This window comes from Oncorhynchus gorbuscha, linkage group LG05, assembly GCF_021184085.1.
Source record: "Oncorhynchus gorbuscha isolate QuinsamMale2020 ecotype Even-year linkage group LG05, OgorEven_v1.0, whole genome shotgun sequence".
NCBI lineage: Eukaryota > Metazoa > Chordata > Actinopteri > Salmoniformes > Salmonidae > Oncorhynchus > Oncorhynchus gorbuscha.
The window spans coordinates 1355666-1373993 of record NC_060177.1 but is presented as its reverse complement, the minus strand read 5'-3'; the positions used below and the strand labels follow the sequence as shown (position 1 = coordinate 1373993).

The 18328-nt window shown below is 45.8% G+C and overlaps 1 protein-coding gene across 1 annotated transcript in view; it reads right to left on the bottom strand.

Annotated features, from left to right (window-relative positions):
• The window catches only part of LOC124035358 (A-kinase anchor protein 13-like), an 80722-nt gene extending 67001 nt beyond the window's left edge, over positions 1 to 13721 (bottom strand). The window contains exons 1-5 of the mRNA XM_046348820.1: positions 13540 to 13721; positions 9920 to 10091; positions 6564 to 6631; positions 6048 to 6126; positions 5029 to 5176 (exon numbers count right to left, since the gene is read on the bottom strand). Of these exons, the coding sequence (XP_046204776.1) occupies positions 5029 to 5176; positions 6048 to 6126; positions 6564 to 6631; positions 9920 to 10091; positions 13540 to 13608 (536 nt within the window). The 5' untranslated portion in view covers positions 13609 to 13721. The remainder of the gene's footprint in view (positions 1 to 5028; positions 5177 to 6047; positions 6127 to 6563; positions 6632 to 9919; positions 10092 to 13539) is intronic.
• Between the last annotated feature and the right edge of the window lie 4607 nt (positions 13722 to 18328).

Genomic DNA, 18328 nt, shown 5'->3' with positions numbered 1-18328 from the left:
GGTTTTGGTTTAAGAACAGGCTCAGGTTTTGGTTTAAGGGTTAGGGATAGGTTTTGGTTTAAGAACAGGCTCAGGGTTAGGGATAGGTTTTGGTTTAAGAACAGGCTCAGGGTTAGGGTTAGGGGGTTTAGGTTTAAGAACAGGCTCAGGGTCAGGGTTAGGGTTAGGGATAGGTTTTTGGTTTAAGAACAGGCTCAGGGTTAGGGTTAGGGTTAGGGTTAGGGATAGGTTTTTAAGAACAGGCTCAGGGTTAGGGTTAGGGTTTAGGTTTAAGAACAGGCTCAGGGTTAGGGTTAGGGATAGGTTTTGGTTTAAGAACAGGCTCAGGGTCAGGATAGGTTTAGGTTTAAGAACAGGCTCAGGGTTAGGGATAGGTTTTGGTTTAAGAACAGGCTCAGGGTTAGGTTTTGGTTTAAGGTTAGGGATAGGTTTGGTTTTTAAGAACAGGCTCAGGGTTAGGGTTAGGGATAGGTTTTGGTTTTTTAAGAACAGGCTCAGGGTTAGGGTTAGGGATAGGTTTTGGTTTAAGAACAGGCTCAGGGTTAGGGATAGGTTTTGGTTTAAGAACAGGCTCAGGGTCAGGGATAGGTTTTGGTTAAGAACAGGCTCAGGCTCAGGGTTAGGGATAGGTTTTGGTTTAAGAACAGGCTCAGGGTTAGGGTTAGGGATAGGTTTGGGTTTAAGAACAGGCTCAGGGTCAGGGATAGGGATATGGTTAGGGATAGGTTTGGGTTTAAGAACAGGCTCAGGGTTAGGGTTAGGGATAGGTTTTGGTTTAAGAACAGGCTCAGGGTTAGAACAGGCTCAGGGTTAGGGTTAGGGATAGGTTTTGGTTTAAGAACAGGCTCAGGGTTAGGGTTAGGGATAGGTTTTGGTTTAAGAACAGGCTCAGGGTTAGGGTTAGGGTTAGGTTTTGGTTTAAGAACAGGCTCAGGGTCAGGGTTAGGGATAGGTTTTGGTTTAAGAACAGGCTCAGGGTTAGGGTTAGGGATAGGTTTTGGTTTAAGAACAGGCTCAGGGTTAGGGTTAGGGATAGGTTTTGGTTTAAGAACAGGCTCAGGGTTAGGGTTAGGGATAGGTAGGGATAGGTTTTGGTTTAAGAACAGGCTCAGGGTTAGGGTTAGGGATAGGTTTTGGTTTAAGAACAGGCTCAGGGTAGGGATAGGGGTTAAGAACAGGCTCAGGGTTAGGGTTAGGGATAGGTTTGGTTTAAGAACAGGCTCAGGGTTAGGGATATGGTTAGGGATAGGTTTTGGTTTAAGAACAGGCTCAGGGTCAGGGATAGGTTTTGGTTTAAGAACAGGCTCAGGGTCAGGGTTAGGGATAGGTTTTGGTTTAAGAACAGGCTCAGGGTTAGGGTTAGGGATAGGTTTTGGTTTAAGAACAGGCTCAGGGTTAGGGTTAGAACAGGGGATAGGGTTTTGGTTTAAGAACAGGCTCAGGGTTAGGGTTAGGGATAGGTTTTGGTTTAAGAACAGGCTCAGGGTCAGGGTTAGGGATAGGGTTTTGGTTTAAGAACAGGCTCAGGGTTAGGGTTAGGGATAGGTTTTGGTTTTGGTTTAAGAACAGGCTCAGGGTTAGGGTTAGGGATAGGTTTTGGTTTAAGAACAGGGTCAGGGTTAGGGTTAGGGATAGGTTTTGGTTTAAGAACAGGCTCAGGGTTAGGGTTAGGGATAGGTTTTGTTTTTAGGGATAGTTTAAGAACAGGCTCAGGGTTAGGGTTAGGGATAGGTTTTGGTTTAAGAACAGGCTCAGGGTTAGGGTTAGGGATAGGTTTTGGTTTAAGAACAGGCTCAGGGTTAGGGTTAGGGATAGGTTTTGGTTTAAGAACAGGCTCAGGGTTAGGGGTTTAGGGATAGGTTTTAGGTTTTTAAGAACAGGCTCAGGGTTAGGGTTAGGGATAGGTTTTGGTTTAAGAACAGGCTCAGGGTTAGGGTTAGGGATAGGTTTTGGTTTAAGAACAGGCTCAGGGTTAGGGATAGGTTTGGGTTTTGGTTAAGAACAGGCTCAGGGTTAGGGTTAGGGATAGGTTTTGGTTTAAGAACAGGCTCAGGGTTAGGGGTTTAAGAACAGGCTCAGGGTTAGGGTTAGGCTAGGGTTTTTAGGTTTTGGTTTAAGAACAGGCTAGGGTTAGGGATAGGGTTAGGGTTAGGGATAGGTTTTGGTTTAAGAACAGGCTCAGGGTTAGGGTTAGGGATATGGTTAGGGATAGGTTTGGGTTTAAGAACAGGCTCAGGGTCAGGGATAGGTTTTGGTTTAAGAACAGGCTCAGGGTCAGGGTTAGGGATAGGTTTTGGTTTAAGAACAGGCTCAGGGTTAGGGTTAGGGATAGGTTTTGGTTTAAGAACAGGCTCAGGGTTAGGGTTAGGGATAGGTTTTGGTTTAAGAACAGGCTCAGGGTTAGGGTTAGGGATAGGTTTTGGTTTAAGAACAGGCTCAGGGTCAGGGTTAGGGATAGGTTTTGGTTTAAGAACAGGCTCAGGGTTAGGGTTAGGGATAGGTTTTGGTTTAAGAACAGGCTCAGGGTTAGGGTTAGGGATAGGATAGGTTTGGTTTAAGAACAGGCTCAGGGGGTTAGGGTTAGGGATAGGTTTTGGTTTAAGAACAGGCTCAGGGTTAGGGGTTAGGGATAGGTTTTGGTTTAAGAACAGGCTCAGGGTTAGGGTTAGGGTTAGGTTTTAGGTTTTGGGTTTAAGAACAGGCTCAGGGTTAGGGTTAGGGATAGGTTTTGGTTTAAGAACAGGCTCAGGGTTAGGGTTAGGGATAGGTTTTGGTTTAAGAACAGGCTCAGGGTTAGGGATAGGTTTGGGTTTAAGAACAGGCTCAGGGAACAGGCTCAGGGATAGGTTTAGGGTTTAAGAACAGGCTAGGGGGTTAGGGTTAGGGTAGGTTAGGGTTAGGTTTTGGTTTAAGAACAGGCTCAGGTTTCAGGGTTAGGGATAGGTTTTGGTTTAAGAACAGGCTCAGGGTTAGGGGAACATAGGGGTTTAGGTTTTAAGAACAGGCTCAGGGTCAGGGATAGGTTTTGGTTTAAGAACAGGCTCAGGGTCAGGGATAGGTTTTGGTTTAAGAACAGGCTCAGGGTTAGGGTTAGGGAGGGTTAGGGTTAGGGGTTTTGGTTTAAGAACAGGCTCAGGGTTAGGGTTAGGGATAGGTTTTGGTTTAAGAACAGGCTCAGGGTTAGGGTTAGGGATAGGTTTTGGTTTAAGAACAGGCTCAGGGTTAGGGTTAGGAGTATGGTTAGGGTTAGGTTTTGGTTTAAGAACAGGCTCAGGGTTAGGGTTAGGGATATGGTTAGGGATAGGTTTGGGTTTAAGAACAGGCTCAGGGTCAGGGTTAGGGATATGGTTAGGGATAGGTTTGGGTTTAAGAACAGGCTCAGGGTCAGGGATAGGTTTTGGTTTAAGAACAGGCTCAGGGTCAGGGATAGGTTTTGGTTTAAGAACAGGCTCAGGGTTAGGGTTAGGGATAGGTTTTGGTTTAAGAACAGGCTCAGGGTCAGGGTTAGGGATAGGGTTAGGGATAGGTTTGGTTTAAGAACAGGCTCAGGGTTAGGGTTAGGGATAGGTTTTGGTTTAAGAACAGGCTCAGGGTTAGGGATAGGTTCAGGGTTTAAGAACAGGCTCAGGGTTAGGGGATAGGTTTTGGTTTAGAACAGGCTCAGGGTCAGGGGATAGGTTTTTGGTTTAAGAACAGGCTCAGGGTTAGGGTTAGGTTGGTTAGGGATAGGTTTTGGTTTAAGAACAGGCTCAGGGTTAGGGATAGGGGTTTAAGAACAGGTTAGGGATAGGTTTTGGTTTAAGAACAGGCTCAGGGTCAGGGATAGGGTTAGGGATAGGTTTGGGTTTAAGAACAGGCTCAGGGTTAGGGATAGGTTTTGGTTTAAGAACAGGCTCAGGGTCAGGGATAGGTTTAGGGGGTTTAAGAACAGGCTCAGGGTCAGGGTTAGGGATATGGTTAGGGATAGGTTTTGGTTTAAGAACAGGCTCAGGGTCAGGGATAGGGATAGGGATAGGTTTGGGTTTAAGAACAGGCTCAGGGTCAGGGTTAGGGATATGGTTAGAACAGGATAGGGTTTAGGGGTTTAAGAACAGAGGGTTAGGGGTTAGGGATAGGTTTGGGTTTAAGAACAGGCTCAGGGTTAGGGTTAGGGATATGGTTAGGGATAGGTTTGGGTTTAAGAACAGGCTCAGGGTCAGGGTTTAAGAACAGGCTCAGGGTTAGGGGATAGGTTTAGGGATAGGTTTGGGTTTAAGAACAGGCTCAGGGTCAGGGGGTTAGGGATATGGTTAGAACAGGATAGGTTTAGGGGTTTAAGAACAGGCTCAGGGTCAGGGATAGGGATATGGTTTAGAACAGGCTCATAGGTTTGGGTTTAAGAACAGGCTCAGGGTCAGGGTTAGGGATAGGTTTGGGTTTAAGAACAGGCTCAGGGTCAGGGTTAGGGATATGGTTAGGGATAGGTTTGGGTTTAAGAACAGGCTCAGGGTCAGGGTTAGGGATATGGATAGGGTTAGGTTTGGGTTAAGAACAGGCTCAGGGTCAGGGTTATGGGGATATGGTTAGGGATAGGTAGGGTTAGGTTTGGGTTTAAGAACAGGCTCAGGGTCAGGGATAGGTTTTGGTTTAAGAACAGGAACAGGTTTGGGTTTAAGAACAGGGTCAGGGTTTAAGAACAGGATAGGGTAGGGATAGGGATAGGTTTGGGTTTAAGAACAGGCTCAGGGTCAGGGTTAGGGATATGGTTAGGGTTAGGTTTGGGTTTAAGAACAGGCTCAGGGTCAGGGATAGGGATAGGGTTAGGGATAGGTTTGGATTTAAGAACAGGCTCAGGGTTAGGGATAGGTTTGGGTTTAAGAACAGGCTCAGGGTCAGGGTTAGGGATAGGTTTGGGTTTAAGAACAGGCTCAGGGTTAGGGATAGGTTTGGGTTTAAGAACAGGCTCAGGGTCAGGGATAGGGATAGGGTTAGGGATAGGTTTGGGTTTAAGAACAGGCTCAGGGTCAGGGATAGGTTTGGTTTGCTCACCCAGCGATGTTGGATATGGAGATGCTCTTTGACAGGTTGGAGCCGGGGAAAGGTATGATGGAGGTATGTCTTCGGGAGGGAACAACCAATGAGGAGTGGTCTTCTGGAGACAAGATGGCTGACCAGGGTCGCTCCCTCGATGCACCTGCTGTGATGTCATAAGAGAGGGCCAGCGTTAACAGAGGAATGCGGTAGGATGGTATTGGGTTACGTCCCACATGGCACCCTAATCCTTACACAGTGCACATGTTGACATGCAGCCCTGTAGGACTCTATAGGGAACAGATACATCCAGCCCTGTAGGACTCTATAGGGAACAGATACATCCAGCCCTGTAGGACTCTATAGGGAACAGATACATCCAGCCCTGTAGGACTCTATAGGGAACAGATACATCCAGCCCTGTAGGACTCTATAGGGAACAGATACATCCAGCCCTGTAGGACTCTATAGGGAACAGATACATCCAGCCCTGTAGGACTCTATAGGGAACAGATACATCCAGCCCTGTAGGACTCTATAGGGAACAGATACATCCAGCCCTGTAGGACTCTATAGTGAACAGACACATCCAGCCCTGTAGGACTCTATAGGGAACAGATACATCCAGCCCTGTAGGACTCTATAGGGAACAGATACATCCAGCCCTGTAGGACTCATCCAGCCCTGTAGGACTCTATAGGGAACAGATACATCCAGCCCTGTAGGACTCTATAGGGAACAGATACATCCAGCCCTGTAGGACTCTATAGGGAACAGATACATCCAGCCCTGTAGGACTCTATAGGGAACAGATACATCCAGCCCTGTAGGACTCTATAGGGAGAAGATACATCCAGCCCTGTAGGACTCTATAGGGAACAGACAACATGCAGCCCTGTAGGACCAACAGATCTGGGACCAGGACAATGCTGTGGTGGCTCTGGTTAACACCAACAGATCTGGGACCAGGACAGGACTGTGGTGGCTCTGGGAAACACCAACAGTATGACTATTGAGTATATTTAAGATGGACTCACGGTTTAACCCTCGTTTTGGTCTCCGGGTGACAACAGGAATGGTGGCTGAATCTGGAACTGCAAACTGCTGTCTGGGCGACTGGAGGGAAAACAATCCAGGACTTCAGTAGTGTAAATAAGTTCATGACCTTGATGTCCTGTATGCTACTCATCCTATTGGCTGACAAAATGATCTTGTACATAAAAACATGATGTCCTTCTGTAGCTCAGTTGGTAGAGCATGGCGCTTGTAACGCCAGGGTAGTGGGTTCGATCCCCTGGACCACCCATACGTAGAATGTATGCACACATGACTGTAAGTCGCTTTGGATAAAAGCATCTGCTATATGGCATATATTATTATTATTATATTATTATTATTATTATTATTATTATTATTATTATTATTATTCTTGTAGGCTACTCATCCTATTGGCTGACAAAATGATCTAGTGCATAAAAACATGATGTCCTTGTAGGCTACTCATTTTATATGAAATGGTTTTGAAAATAGTTTTAAATACAGTTTTTCCTTACCTTCATCTTCACCTTGGCACAGACAGGCAGGCTTTCTCTACAACTCTTATGAACATGTGAATTGCAATCTGAAAAATACAAAAAGAATGCAACTCTAAATCTGAAAGTAAAAACTCAGTCTACAGAACCAGAGAGTTGGACTGGTCTACAGAACCAGAGAGTTGGACTGGTCTACAGAACCAGAGAGTTGGACTGGTCTACAGAACCAGAGAGTTGGACTGGTCTACAGAACCAGAGAGTTGGACTGGTCTACAGAACCAGAAAAGTGGACCGGTCTACAGAGTTGGACTGGTCTACAGAACCAGAGAAGTGGACTGGTCTGTAGAACCAGAGAATTGGACTGGTCTACAGAACTAGAGAGTTGGCGTATGTCCAGAATGACACCATAGTCCAACGGGGATTCTTGAAAGTTGGGACAATCCTTGTTGGGAAACTTTGTATTTATAGACAATTTGTTTTTCTTTTGTTTGTTTTAATTCAGATGAAATTACATTTAGTGGAATTTAATTAGGGAAAGATTTGCTTTTGTAATTTTCTAAATATTTTCTATATTATACATTTTCATATCGGCTCTATGCCTAGACATGCCCTTGTCTGGAACAAATTATACCAGTTTCAACTCTCCAATTATACATATTTTTATTCTATAAACCGGCAATGATATTTTTATAGTTTAAAAAAATATATGTTGTAGTTTCTTCTGAGAGCCCTCTCTGCCTTTAAGAGAAATAGTCTTAAAAGATGTGCCTGGAGATATGGTGAACTCCGTCAGATTGGTCTTAAATCCTAAATGAATCAGGGATGAGCAGGGACAGCTTCTTCTGCATGTCCTTATTCTATGTAGTACAAGAAGACCACTCCGGAAAGTTCTCTACATTTAATAGATGAAAACAAAAAATATTGAAATCACCACACATCATCACAACAATGAACTGTCAATTCCATCTCCTTGATAGAATATTCATTTTGGTTTAAATATGTTTATTTTGATTAGTTTTTAGTCATGAAGCAACTGAAGAAAAACTAAATTGCGACCTTGTATACCACTTCAATTCCATAAATCAAACTCATTCAGATTGTTTTCTAACGTCAACTCTGTAAAAGGTTGTTGTCGAACGTCACAACTCATTCAGATTGTTGTCGAACGTCAAACTCATTCAGATTGTTGTCTGACGTCAACTCCGTAAGTCATCCACATACATAGACACTCTGTCTTTACTCAAAGTCAGTGGTATTCAGTTAGTAAAGGTTGAAAAAAGCAAGGGGCCTAAACAGCTACTCTGGGGAATTCCTGATTCTACCTGCAAGGGGCCTAAACAGCTGCCCTGGGGAATTCCTGATTCTACCTGGATTATGTTTGAGAGGCTTCCATTAACAGTCTGATGGCCTAGAGATAGAAGCTGTTTCAGTCTCAGCTTTGATGCACCTGTACTGAGCTCGCTTTCTGGATGGTAGTGGTGTGAACAGGCAGTGGCTCGGGTGGTTATTGTCCATGATGATCTTTATGGCCTTCCTGTGACATCGGGTGGTGTAGGTGTCCTGGAGGGCAGGTAGTTTGCCCCGGTGATGCGTTGTGCAGACCGCACTACCCTCTGGAGAGCCTTGCGGTTGTGGGCGGTGCAGTTGCCATTCCGGGCGGTGATACAGCCCGAAAGGATGCTCTCGATTGTGCATGTGTAAAAGTTTGTGAGGGTTTTAGGTGACAAGCCACATTTCTTCAGCCTCCTGAGGTTGAAGAGGCATTGTTGCACCTTCTTCACCACACTGTCTGTTTGGATGGACCATTTCAGATTGTCAGTGATGTGTAGGCAGAGGAACTCCATCAGCCACGGAGAAGGAGATTCCACAGTCCTTGGTAGCGGGCCACATTGGTGGCACTGTATTATCCTCAAAGTGGGCAAAGAAGGTGTTTAGTTCACCTGGAAGCAAGACGTCGGTGTCCGTGACGTGGCTGGTTTACCTTTTGAAGTCCGTGATTGTCGGCAGACAATTGTCTTGTGTCTGAGCCATTGAATTGCGACTCCACTTTGTCGACATTTGGATGATTTGATTTAATTTTAACTTTTTATTTATTTTAACCTTTAACTAGGCAAGTCAGTTAAGATCAAATTCTTATTTACAATGAGGGCCTACCCCGGCCAAACCCGGACGATGCTGGGCCAATTGTGCAAAGCCCTATGGTATTATTCTCTGACACTATCCAGAACATATCCCAGTCCCTGTAATCAAAACAATCTTGAAACGTGGATTCCCGATTGGTCAGACTGGCGTTAAATAGTCCTTAGCATGGGTACTTCCTGTTTAAGTTTTTGCCTATAGGAATGGAGGAGCAAAATAGATACGTGTTCATATTTGACGAAATAAGGGCGGGCGAGGGCCTTGTAAGCGGAAGTTAGAGTAGCAATGATCCAGTGGTTTTCCAGTGCGAGTTCTACAGTCGATATGCTGATACAATTTAGGTAGCCTTGTTCTCAAATTTTGTTTGTTAAAATCCCCAGCTACAATTAATTCAGCCTCAGCATATATGATTTCCAATATAGTCCATTGAAGTTCCTTGAGGGCCATTGTGGTATCGACTTGAGGGGGGATATATATGGCTGTGACAATAACAAAATATAATTATCTTGAGATAATATGGTCGGCATTTGATTATGAGGAATTCTAGGTCAGGTGAACAAAAAGACTTGAATTCCTGTTGTTACAATTACACCATAAGTCATTAAACATGAAACCCCCGCCCTTCTTCCCAAAGAGATGTTTATTACTGTCGGCGCGACGCACTGATAAACCAGGTAGTTGTACCGTCTCCGACAGCATATCCCGAGAGAGCCATGGTTCCGTGAAACAGAGTATGTTACAATCCCTGATGTCTCTCTGGAAAGCAAACCTCGCCCTAATTTCATCGACCTTGTTATCTAGGGACTGGACATTGGCGAGTTATATACTCGGGAGTGGTGGGTGGTGTGTGCACCTCCGAAGTCTGACCAGAACACTGTTCTGTCTGCCTCTTCTCCAGCAGAGTTGTTTTGGATCAGCCTCAGGAATCAGTTCAATTGCCCGAGTGTTGCGGACAAAGGATCCCCTTCGGGAAAGTCGTATTCCTGGTCGTAGTGCTGGTAAGTTGACATCGCTCTGATATCCAATAGTTCTTCCCGGCTGTATGTAATAAAACTTAAGATTGTCTGTGCTAACAATGTAAGAAATAATACATCAAAATAAAAATACTGAAATGTTTCCTAAGGATTAGAAGCAAAGCAGCCCTCTCTGTCAGCGCCATCTTGAGCGATATGGTGTGTATCTACTAAACCTGCTAATAGTTGGTTTTGTTAGAGTTGTATTGACTGATGTTGTCTTACGGGTGCAGAGAAAGGCATCCTTAGTGTTGATGGTTTTGCTGCATTGGTGGCAGGAGGAGGATTGTGTCTGGGAGGAGACCATGCTGAAGTGATGTCCGTTCAGCGTACATCTCTCTCTGGCCTTCGCCTCTCTCCTATCGTCTTTGTCTCGACTCTTCTCTCCATCCTTTTCCTGCAGGTGGAAGAAGGGGGATTAGGAGAAGAAACAGAATGAGGTCAGACAGTACAGCTACCCTCTCTCTCCGTTCCTCCTTTCCCTGCCTAGAAACAGAATGAGGTCAGACAGTACAGCTACCCTCTCTCTCCGTTCCTCCTTTCCCTGCCTAGAAACAGAATGAGGTCAGACAGTACAGCTACCCTCTCTCTCCGTTCCTCCTTTCCCTGCCTAGAAACAGAATGAGGTCAGACAGTACATCTACCCTCTCTCTCCGTTCCTCCTTTCCCTGCCTAGAAACAGAATGAGGTCAGACAGTACAGCTACCCTCTCTCTCCGTTCCTCCTTTCCCTGCCTAGAAACAGAATGAGGTCAGACAGTACAGCTACCCTCTCTCTCCGTTCCTCCTTTCCCTGCCTAGAAACAGAATGAGGTCAGACAGTACAGCTACCCTCTCTCTCCGTTCCTCCTTTCCCTGCCTAGAAACAGAATGAGGTCAGACAGTACAGCTACCCTCTCTCTCCGTTCCTCTTTTCCCTGCCTAGAAACAGAATGAGGTCAGACAGTACAGGTCAGACAGTACAGCTACCCTCTCTCTCCGTTCCTCTTTTCCCTGCCTAGAAACAGAATGAGGTCAGACAGTACAGCTACCCTCTCTCTCCGTTCCTCCTTTCCCTGCCTAGAAACAGAATGTCAGACAGTACAGGTCAGACAGTACAGCTACCCTCTCTCTCCGTTCCTGCCGGGAAAGGATCTCTATGGTAACTAGTCCTTATATAGACCACAGATGACCTCTACTGACCAGGATCTGTTAGTCTGTATGGTTACTAGTCCTTATATAGACCACAGATGACCTCTACTGACCAGGATCTGTATGGTTACTAGTCCTCATATAGACCACAGATGACCTCTACTGACCAGGATCTGTATGGTAACTAGTCCTTATATAGACCACAGATGACCTCTACTGACCAGGATCTGTATGGTAACTAGTCCTCATATAGACCACAGATGACCTCTACTGACCAGGATCTGTTAGTCTGTATGGTTACTAGTCCTTATATAGACCACAGATGACCTCTACTGACCAGGATCTGTATGGTTACTAGTCCTCATATAGACCACAGATGACCTCTACTGACCAGGATCTGTATGGTAACTAGTCCTTATATAGACCACAGATGACCTCTACTGACCAGGATCTGTATGGTAACTAGTCCTCATATAGACCACAGATGACCTCTACTGACCAGGATCTGTATGGTAACTAGTCCTTATATAGACCACAGATGAACTCTACTGACCAGGATCTGTATGGTAATTAGTCATTATATAGACCACAGATGACCTCTACTGACCAGGATCTCTATGGTAACTAGTCCTTATATAGACCACAGATGACCTCTACTGACCAGGATCTGCATGGTAACTAGTCCTTATATAGACCACAGATGACCTCTACTGACCAGGATCTGTATGGTTACTAGTCCTTATATAGACCACAGATGACCTCTACTGACCAGATGATCTGATCTGCATGGTAACTAGTCCTTATATAGACCACATGATGACCAGGATCTACTAGACCAAGATGACCTCTATCAGGATCTGTTAGTCTGTATGGTTACTAGTCCTTATATAATCCGACGTCTGCATTGACTGTGCCTCGTTACAATCATACGGCCTCTGCAGAAGTCAGGGCCATTAATACTTCCTATGTTTCGCAGAGTATGCACAGAGCTGTTGTCAAGGAAGTTGTCGAGGAAGTGAATTTGTGTTTACACAAGACTTCCCGCCCCCTCACCTACCGTCGACCAATCACGTCAATGTGGAGTCATATGGAGCCCTCTACGTTGTTACACAATTTGACAGTATTACATCACACCCTCCCTACAGCGCCTCCCGACCACGTTGGTATCTAGCTTACATCGCCTCTTCCCCTTTACGCTCACTTCCCCTTACATTCAGGAAGTTGCACGCAGCTGAATGGCATAAAAACTCTCCAATACAGAACAACAACTCGGTCATCTCAACAACTTTTCTCAAAAAATCAAGGTGTTTAAAACAATGACTTCCAGTAGCTGGTTCTAAAAACTAAGCACACAATACATGGGTTATTTACTGCTGTTTATACAACCTGAATAGAGGTAGAGGTAGAGGTAGAGGAAGAGGTCAGCACACAATACATGGGTTATCCTCTGACAAATCTGCTATTTATACAACCTGAATTCAACTTTCAATGTTGTCAATGCAGAGGTATTTTGATTGGTTAAACACAATATCAAAAACAGATAAACAGCTGAAAACAGGCTACATCAACAGGATATATTTTACACCGGGTGGAAATGGAGATGCTAACAGGACCAGAATCACACTGTTCATTCCTCCCAGACCTACCAAACCCATCTGTATCCTTCCAAACCCATCTGTATCCTTCCAAACCCATCTGTATCCTTCCAAACCCATCTGTATCCTTCCAAACCCATCTGTATCCTACCAAACCCATCTGTATCCTACCAAACCCATCTGTATCCTTCCAAACCCATCTGTATCCTACCAAACCCATCTGTATCCTACCAAACCCATCTGTATCCTACCAAACCCATCTGTATCCTACCAAACCCATCTGTATCCTACCAAACCCATCTGTATCCTACCAAACCCATCTGTATCCTACCAAACCCATCTGTATCCTACCAAACCCATCTGTATCCTACCAAGCCCATCTGTATCCTACCAAACCCATTGTGATCCCTTTCCTAACAAGATAGAGTATGTATCCTGTATATTTCCCTGCTTTGCCAACCATCAGATGTTCTACCATCCAGACGTACAGCTGTTTTACAAACTGCCTCAACTACTTCTACAGATTCCATACAGAGTTACAAACCCCAGGTGACTCACCTACCCCTGTCCTCCTATTGTCCTCCTAATGTCTTCCTACTGTCCTCTACCCCCGTCCTCCTGCGGTACCTACCCCTGTCCTCTACCCCGTCCTCCTGCGGTACCTACTCCTGTCCTCTACCCCTGTCCTCCTACTATCCCCTACCCCCGACATCCTGCAGTACCTACCCCTGTCCTCTACCCCTGTCCTCTACCCCTGTCCTCTACCCCTGTCCTCTACCCCTGTCCTCTACCCCATCCTCCTGCTGTACCTACCCCTGTCCTCTACCCCTGTCCTCCTTCTATCTACCCCTGTCCTCCTACTGTACCTACCCCTGTCCTCCTACTGTATCTACCCCTGTCCTCCTACTGTACCTACCCCTGTCCTCTACCCTTGTCCTCCTACTGTCCTCTACCCCTGTCCTCCTGCTGTCCTCTACCCCTGTCCTCTACCCTTGTCCTCCTACTGTCCTCTACCCCTGTCCTCTACCCCCGTCCTCTAACCCCGTCCTTCTGTGGTACCTACCCCTGTCCTCTACCCCCGTCCTCCTACTGTATCTACCAGTCCTCATTCTGTACCTACCTCCAGTCCTCGCCGACACTTTAACTTCATGGAGAGACCTTTGACATCAAAGAACCGTCGATACAACATCTCTGTTACTTTCAGTGACTGTGAGCCCAAGACAGGCTGATATCTAACCTTACAATGCTTCAACCTTCTCAACCACAGCCTCCACTGACTGAACACCACAGTACCACAGCACTTCACAACACTAGTTCCTATCAGAGTAGGGAGAGAGACAGTGAGAACCAGGAAGTGATGTAACAGTGTACAGGGGGTGCCCAGTTCCTATCAGAGTAGGGAGAGAGACAGAGAGCACCAGGAAGTGATGCAACAGTGTACAGGGGGTGCTGTTTCTGACTCAACCACCATCTCCAGTAGTAAGAGACATGTATTCATAGAATGACAGAACTAGAGCGGTCTGTCTTAGCTGCTGGTCGTGGCTGAGGTCTGTCTTAGCTGCTGGTCGTAGCTGAGGTCTGTCTTAGCTGCTGGTCGTGGCTGAGGTCTGTCTTAGCTGCTGGTCGTGGCTGAGGTCTGTCTTAGCTGCTGGTCGTGGCTGAGGTCTGTCTTAGCTGCTGGTCGTGGCTGAGGTCTGTCTTAGCTGCTGGTCGTGGCTGAGGTCTGTCTTAGCTGCTGGTCGTGGCTGAGGTCTGTCTTAGCTTCTGGTCGTAGCTGAGGTCTGTCTTAGCTGCTGGTCGTAGCTGAGGTCTGTCTTAGCTGCTGGTCGTGGCTGAGGTCTGTCTTAGCTGCTGGTCGTGGCTGAGGTCTGTCTTAGCTGCTGGTCGTGGCTGAGGTCTGTCTTAGCTGCTGGTCGTGGCTGAGGTCTGTCTTAGCTGCTGGTCGTGGCTGAGGTCTGTATTAGCTGCTGGTCGTGGCTGAGGTCTGTCATAGCTGCTGGTCATGGCTGAGGTCTGTCTTAGCCCCTGGTCGTAGCTGAGGTCTGTCTTAGCCGCTGGTCGTGGCTGAGGTCTGTCTTAGCTGCTGGTCGTGGCTGAGGTCTGTCTTAGCCCCTGGTCGTAGCTGAGGTCTGTCTTAGCCGCTGGTCGTCGCTGAGGTCTGTCTTAGCCGCTGGTCGTCGCTGAGGTCTGTCTTAGCCGCTGGTCGTGGCTGAGGTCTGTCTTAGCTGCTGGTCGTAGCTGAGGTTTGTCTTAGCTGCTGGTCGTGGCTGAGGTCTGTCTTAGCTGCTGGTCGTAGCTGAGGTTTGTCTTAGCTGCTGGTCGTGGCTGAGGTCTGTCTTAGCTGCTGGTCGTGGCTGAGGTCTGTCTTAGCTGCTGGTCGTGGCTGAGGTCTGTCTTAGCTGCTGGTCGTGGCTGAGGTCTGTCTTAGCTGCTGGTCGTAGCTGAGGTCTGTCTTAGCTGCTGGTCATCGCTGAGGTCTGTCTTAGCTGCTGGTCGTCGCTGAGGTCTGTCTTAGCCCCTGGTCGTCGCTGAGGTCTGTCTTAGCCCCTGGTCGTCGCTGAGGTCTGTCTTAGCCCCTGGTCGTCGCTGAGGTCTGTCTTAGCCCCTGGTCGTAGCTGAGGTCTGTCTTAGCCCCTGGTCGTAGCTGAGGTCTGTCTTAGCCCCTGGTCGTAGCTGAGGTCTGTCTTAGCCCCTGGTCGTAGCCGAGGTCTGTCTTAGCCCCTGGTCGTAGCTGAGGTCTGTCTTAGCTGCAGGTCGTGGCTGAGGTCTGTCATTAAAGCTGTTGGCCCTTTAAAGCGACTGGCTAGCTGCTGTGGTGACAGAGAGGGAGAGCTGGAGTCCATAGAGAGAATGTCCACTTCCTGTTCTACTTCTCTTACCACTCAGTGCTGCTGCTTTCGCTACTAATACTAATCTATCTCTCATCTCTTCTCTCTGCAACACAACACAACACTGTATCATTAGCACAAACATCATCAACTGAGTCAGATCAAATTAGGGTCATGTCACGGTGAAACGTGAAAACAGACCTCTTGGTGTAACACCACCGAAGCTCTTAATAATAATATATCAACGTGGTTAAAACCCATTAGCAATGGGTCAATTTATCACCTTTACTGAAGTTTTTCAGAGTTGAAATGTTTATTTGTGGAAACAGATTGGGGTTCCTCTGAAACACTAGTGCGTTCTGAACAGAGACTGTGACAATGGTAAGATGTCAAGTACAGATGTCGTATCTTCATTTGAGACAGTTTCACACAGCAGCAAAATAATCCTGCAGCAACAGGAAATGTGAATTGTTATGTGGATTATAATTAATGGACATTTTTGTATGGGTTGATACATTTTTCATTAAGGAAAAATCAAGTCTGAAATGGGGAATTACAAACTGTTTAAACCTACAATACACACAGGAAAAATCCATCAACAACAGGATGATCAAATTAAGATATGACATGTGTATTTCAGCAGAGGACTGCAAACAGCTTTAATCCTGAAACAACCTTGTGATTAATAATGATGAGATTATTGGATGATAACCCTGGTCTTCTTGTACATCTTGCTCCTATAATAGTAGTGGTATTAGTAGTAGTAGTAGTAAACTCAGAAAAAAATAAACTTTCCTTTTTCAGGACCCTGTCTTTCAAAGATAATTCAAAAAATAGATATAATAATTCACAGATCTTCATTGTAAAGGGTTTAAACACTGTTTCCCATGCTTGTTCAATGAACCCTAACCCTAATGAATGAACCTGTGGAACCCTAACCCTAACCCTAACCCTAATGAATGCACCTGTGGAACCCTAACCCTAATGAATGCACCTGTGGAACCCTAACCCTAATGAATGCACCTGTGGAACCCTAATGAATGCACCTGTGGAACCCTAATGAATGCACCTGTGGAACCCTAATGAATGAACCTGTGGAACCCTAATGAATGAACCTGTGGAACCCTAACGAATGAACCTGTGGAACCCTAACGAATGAACCTGTGGAACCCTAACGAATGAACCTGTGGAACCCTAACGAATGAACCTGTGGAACCCTAACGAATGAACCTGTGGAACCCTAACGAATGAACCTGTGGAACCCTAACGAATGAACCTGTGGAACCCTAACGAATGAACCTGTGGAACCCTAACGAATGAACCTGTGGAACCCTAACGAATGAACCTGTGGAACCCTAACGAATGAACCTGTGGAACCCTAACGAATGAACCTGTGGAACCCTAACGAATGAACCTGTGGAACCCCCTAACGAATGAACCTGTGGAACCCTGGGAACCCTAACGAATGAACCTGTGGAACCCTAACGAATGAACCTGTGGAACCCTAACGAATGAACCTGTGGAACCCTAACGAATGAACCTGTGGAACCCTAACGAATGAACCTGTGGAACCCTAACGAATGAACCTGTGGAACCCTAACGAATGAACCTGTGGAACCCTAAGAATGAACCTGTGGAACCCTAACGAATGAACCTGTGGAACCCTAACGAATGAACCTGTGGAACCCTAACGAATGAACCTGTGGAACCCTAACGAATGAACCTGTGGAACCCTAACGAATGAACCTGTGGAACCCCTAACGAATGAACCTGTGGAACCCTAACGAATGAACCTGTGGAACCCTAACGAATGAACCTGTGGAACCCTAACGAATGAACCTGTGGAACCCTAACGAATGAACCTGTGGAACCCTAACGAATGAACCTGTGGAACCCTAACCCTAATGAATGAACCTGTGGAACCCTAACCCTAATGAATGAACCTGTGGAACCCTAACCCTAATGAATGAACCTGGGGAACCCTAACCCTAATGAATGAACCTGGGGAACCCTAACCCTAATGAATGAACCTGGGGAACCCTAACCCTAATGAATGAACCTGGGAACCCTAACCCTAATGAATGAACCTGGGGAACCCTAACCCTAATGAATGAACCTGTGGAACCCTAACCCTAATGAATGAACCTGTGGAACCCTAAGCCTAATGAATGAACCTGTGGAACGGTCCTATATAAACGGTAGATTATCAGCCACTCAGCAAGGTCTGATTTCATTATTACTGAAACAGGATCCAAGTGGTAAATATAAAGATGCAGTTCATTAAAACAACTTGGAGGCCACTTGCACTTCAGTGCTGTGATGCAAAAACTGTAGCACATTGAATTAAAAAGGTTTTGTCTGGGTTAGGGTTATTCATTCTAATCAAACATGTTTTTAACATGGACTATACTTTGGAGATAATATAAGACAAGTCCTGGAAACAGTAGAACACCATGAAAAATCTGGGAAACCAGGCTTTTGATAAAGTATGATTGGAGTTTATATATAAATGCCTGGAACATTTACATTTTGGAGAATATCTTCTTCCGAAGAGGAGAGGCGAAAAGGATCGGAGGACCAATGTGGCGTGGTAAGTGTCCAAGAAATAGTACACATGAACAACTGAATACAAAAAACAATAAATGTGGAACGAACGAAACCCAAAACAGTACCGTCTGGTGAAAAACACAGACACGGAAACAAACACCCACCAACACACAGTGAAACCCAGGCTACCTAAGTACGATTCTCAATCAGAGACAACTAATGACACCTGCCTCTGATTGACAACCATACTAGGCCGAAACATATAAATCCCCATATAAATCCCCATCATAGAAAAACAAACAGACTGCCCACCCCAACTCACGCCCTGACCATACTAAATAATGACAAAACAAAGGAAATAAAGGTCAGAACGTGACAGTCAAGAGGAGTAAAACAAGGTTGTCCGCTATCGCCATATCTATTTATTATGGCCATCGAAATGTCCGCTGTTAAAATCAGATCCAACAATAATATTAATGGATTAGAAATCCACTGAAAAACAAAGGTGTCACTGTAAGCTGATGATTCATGTTT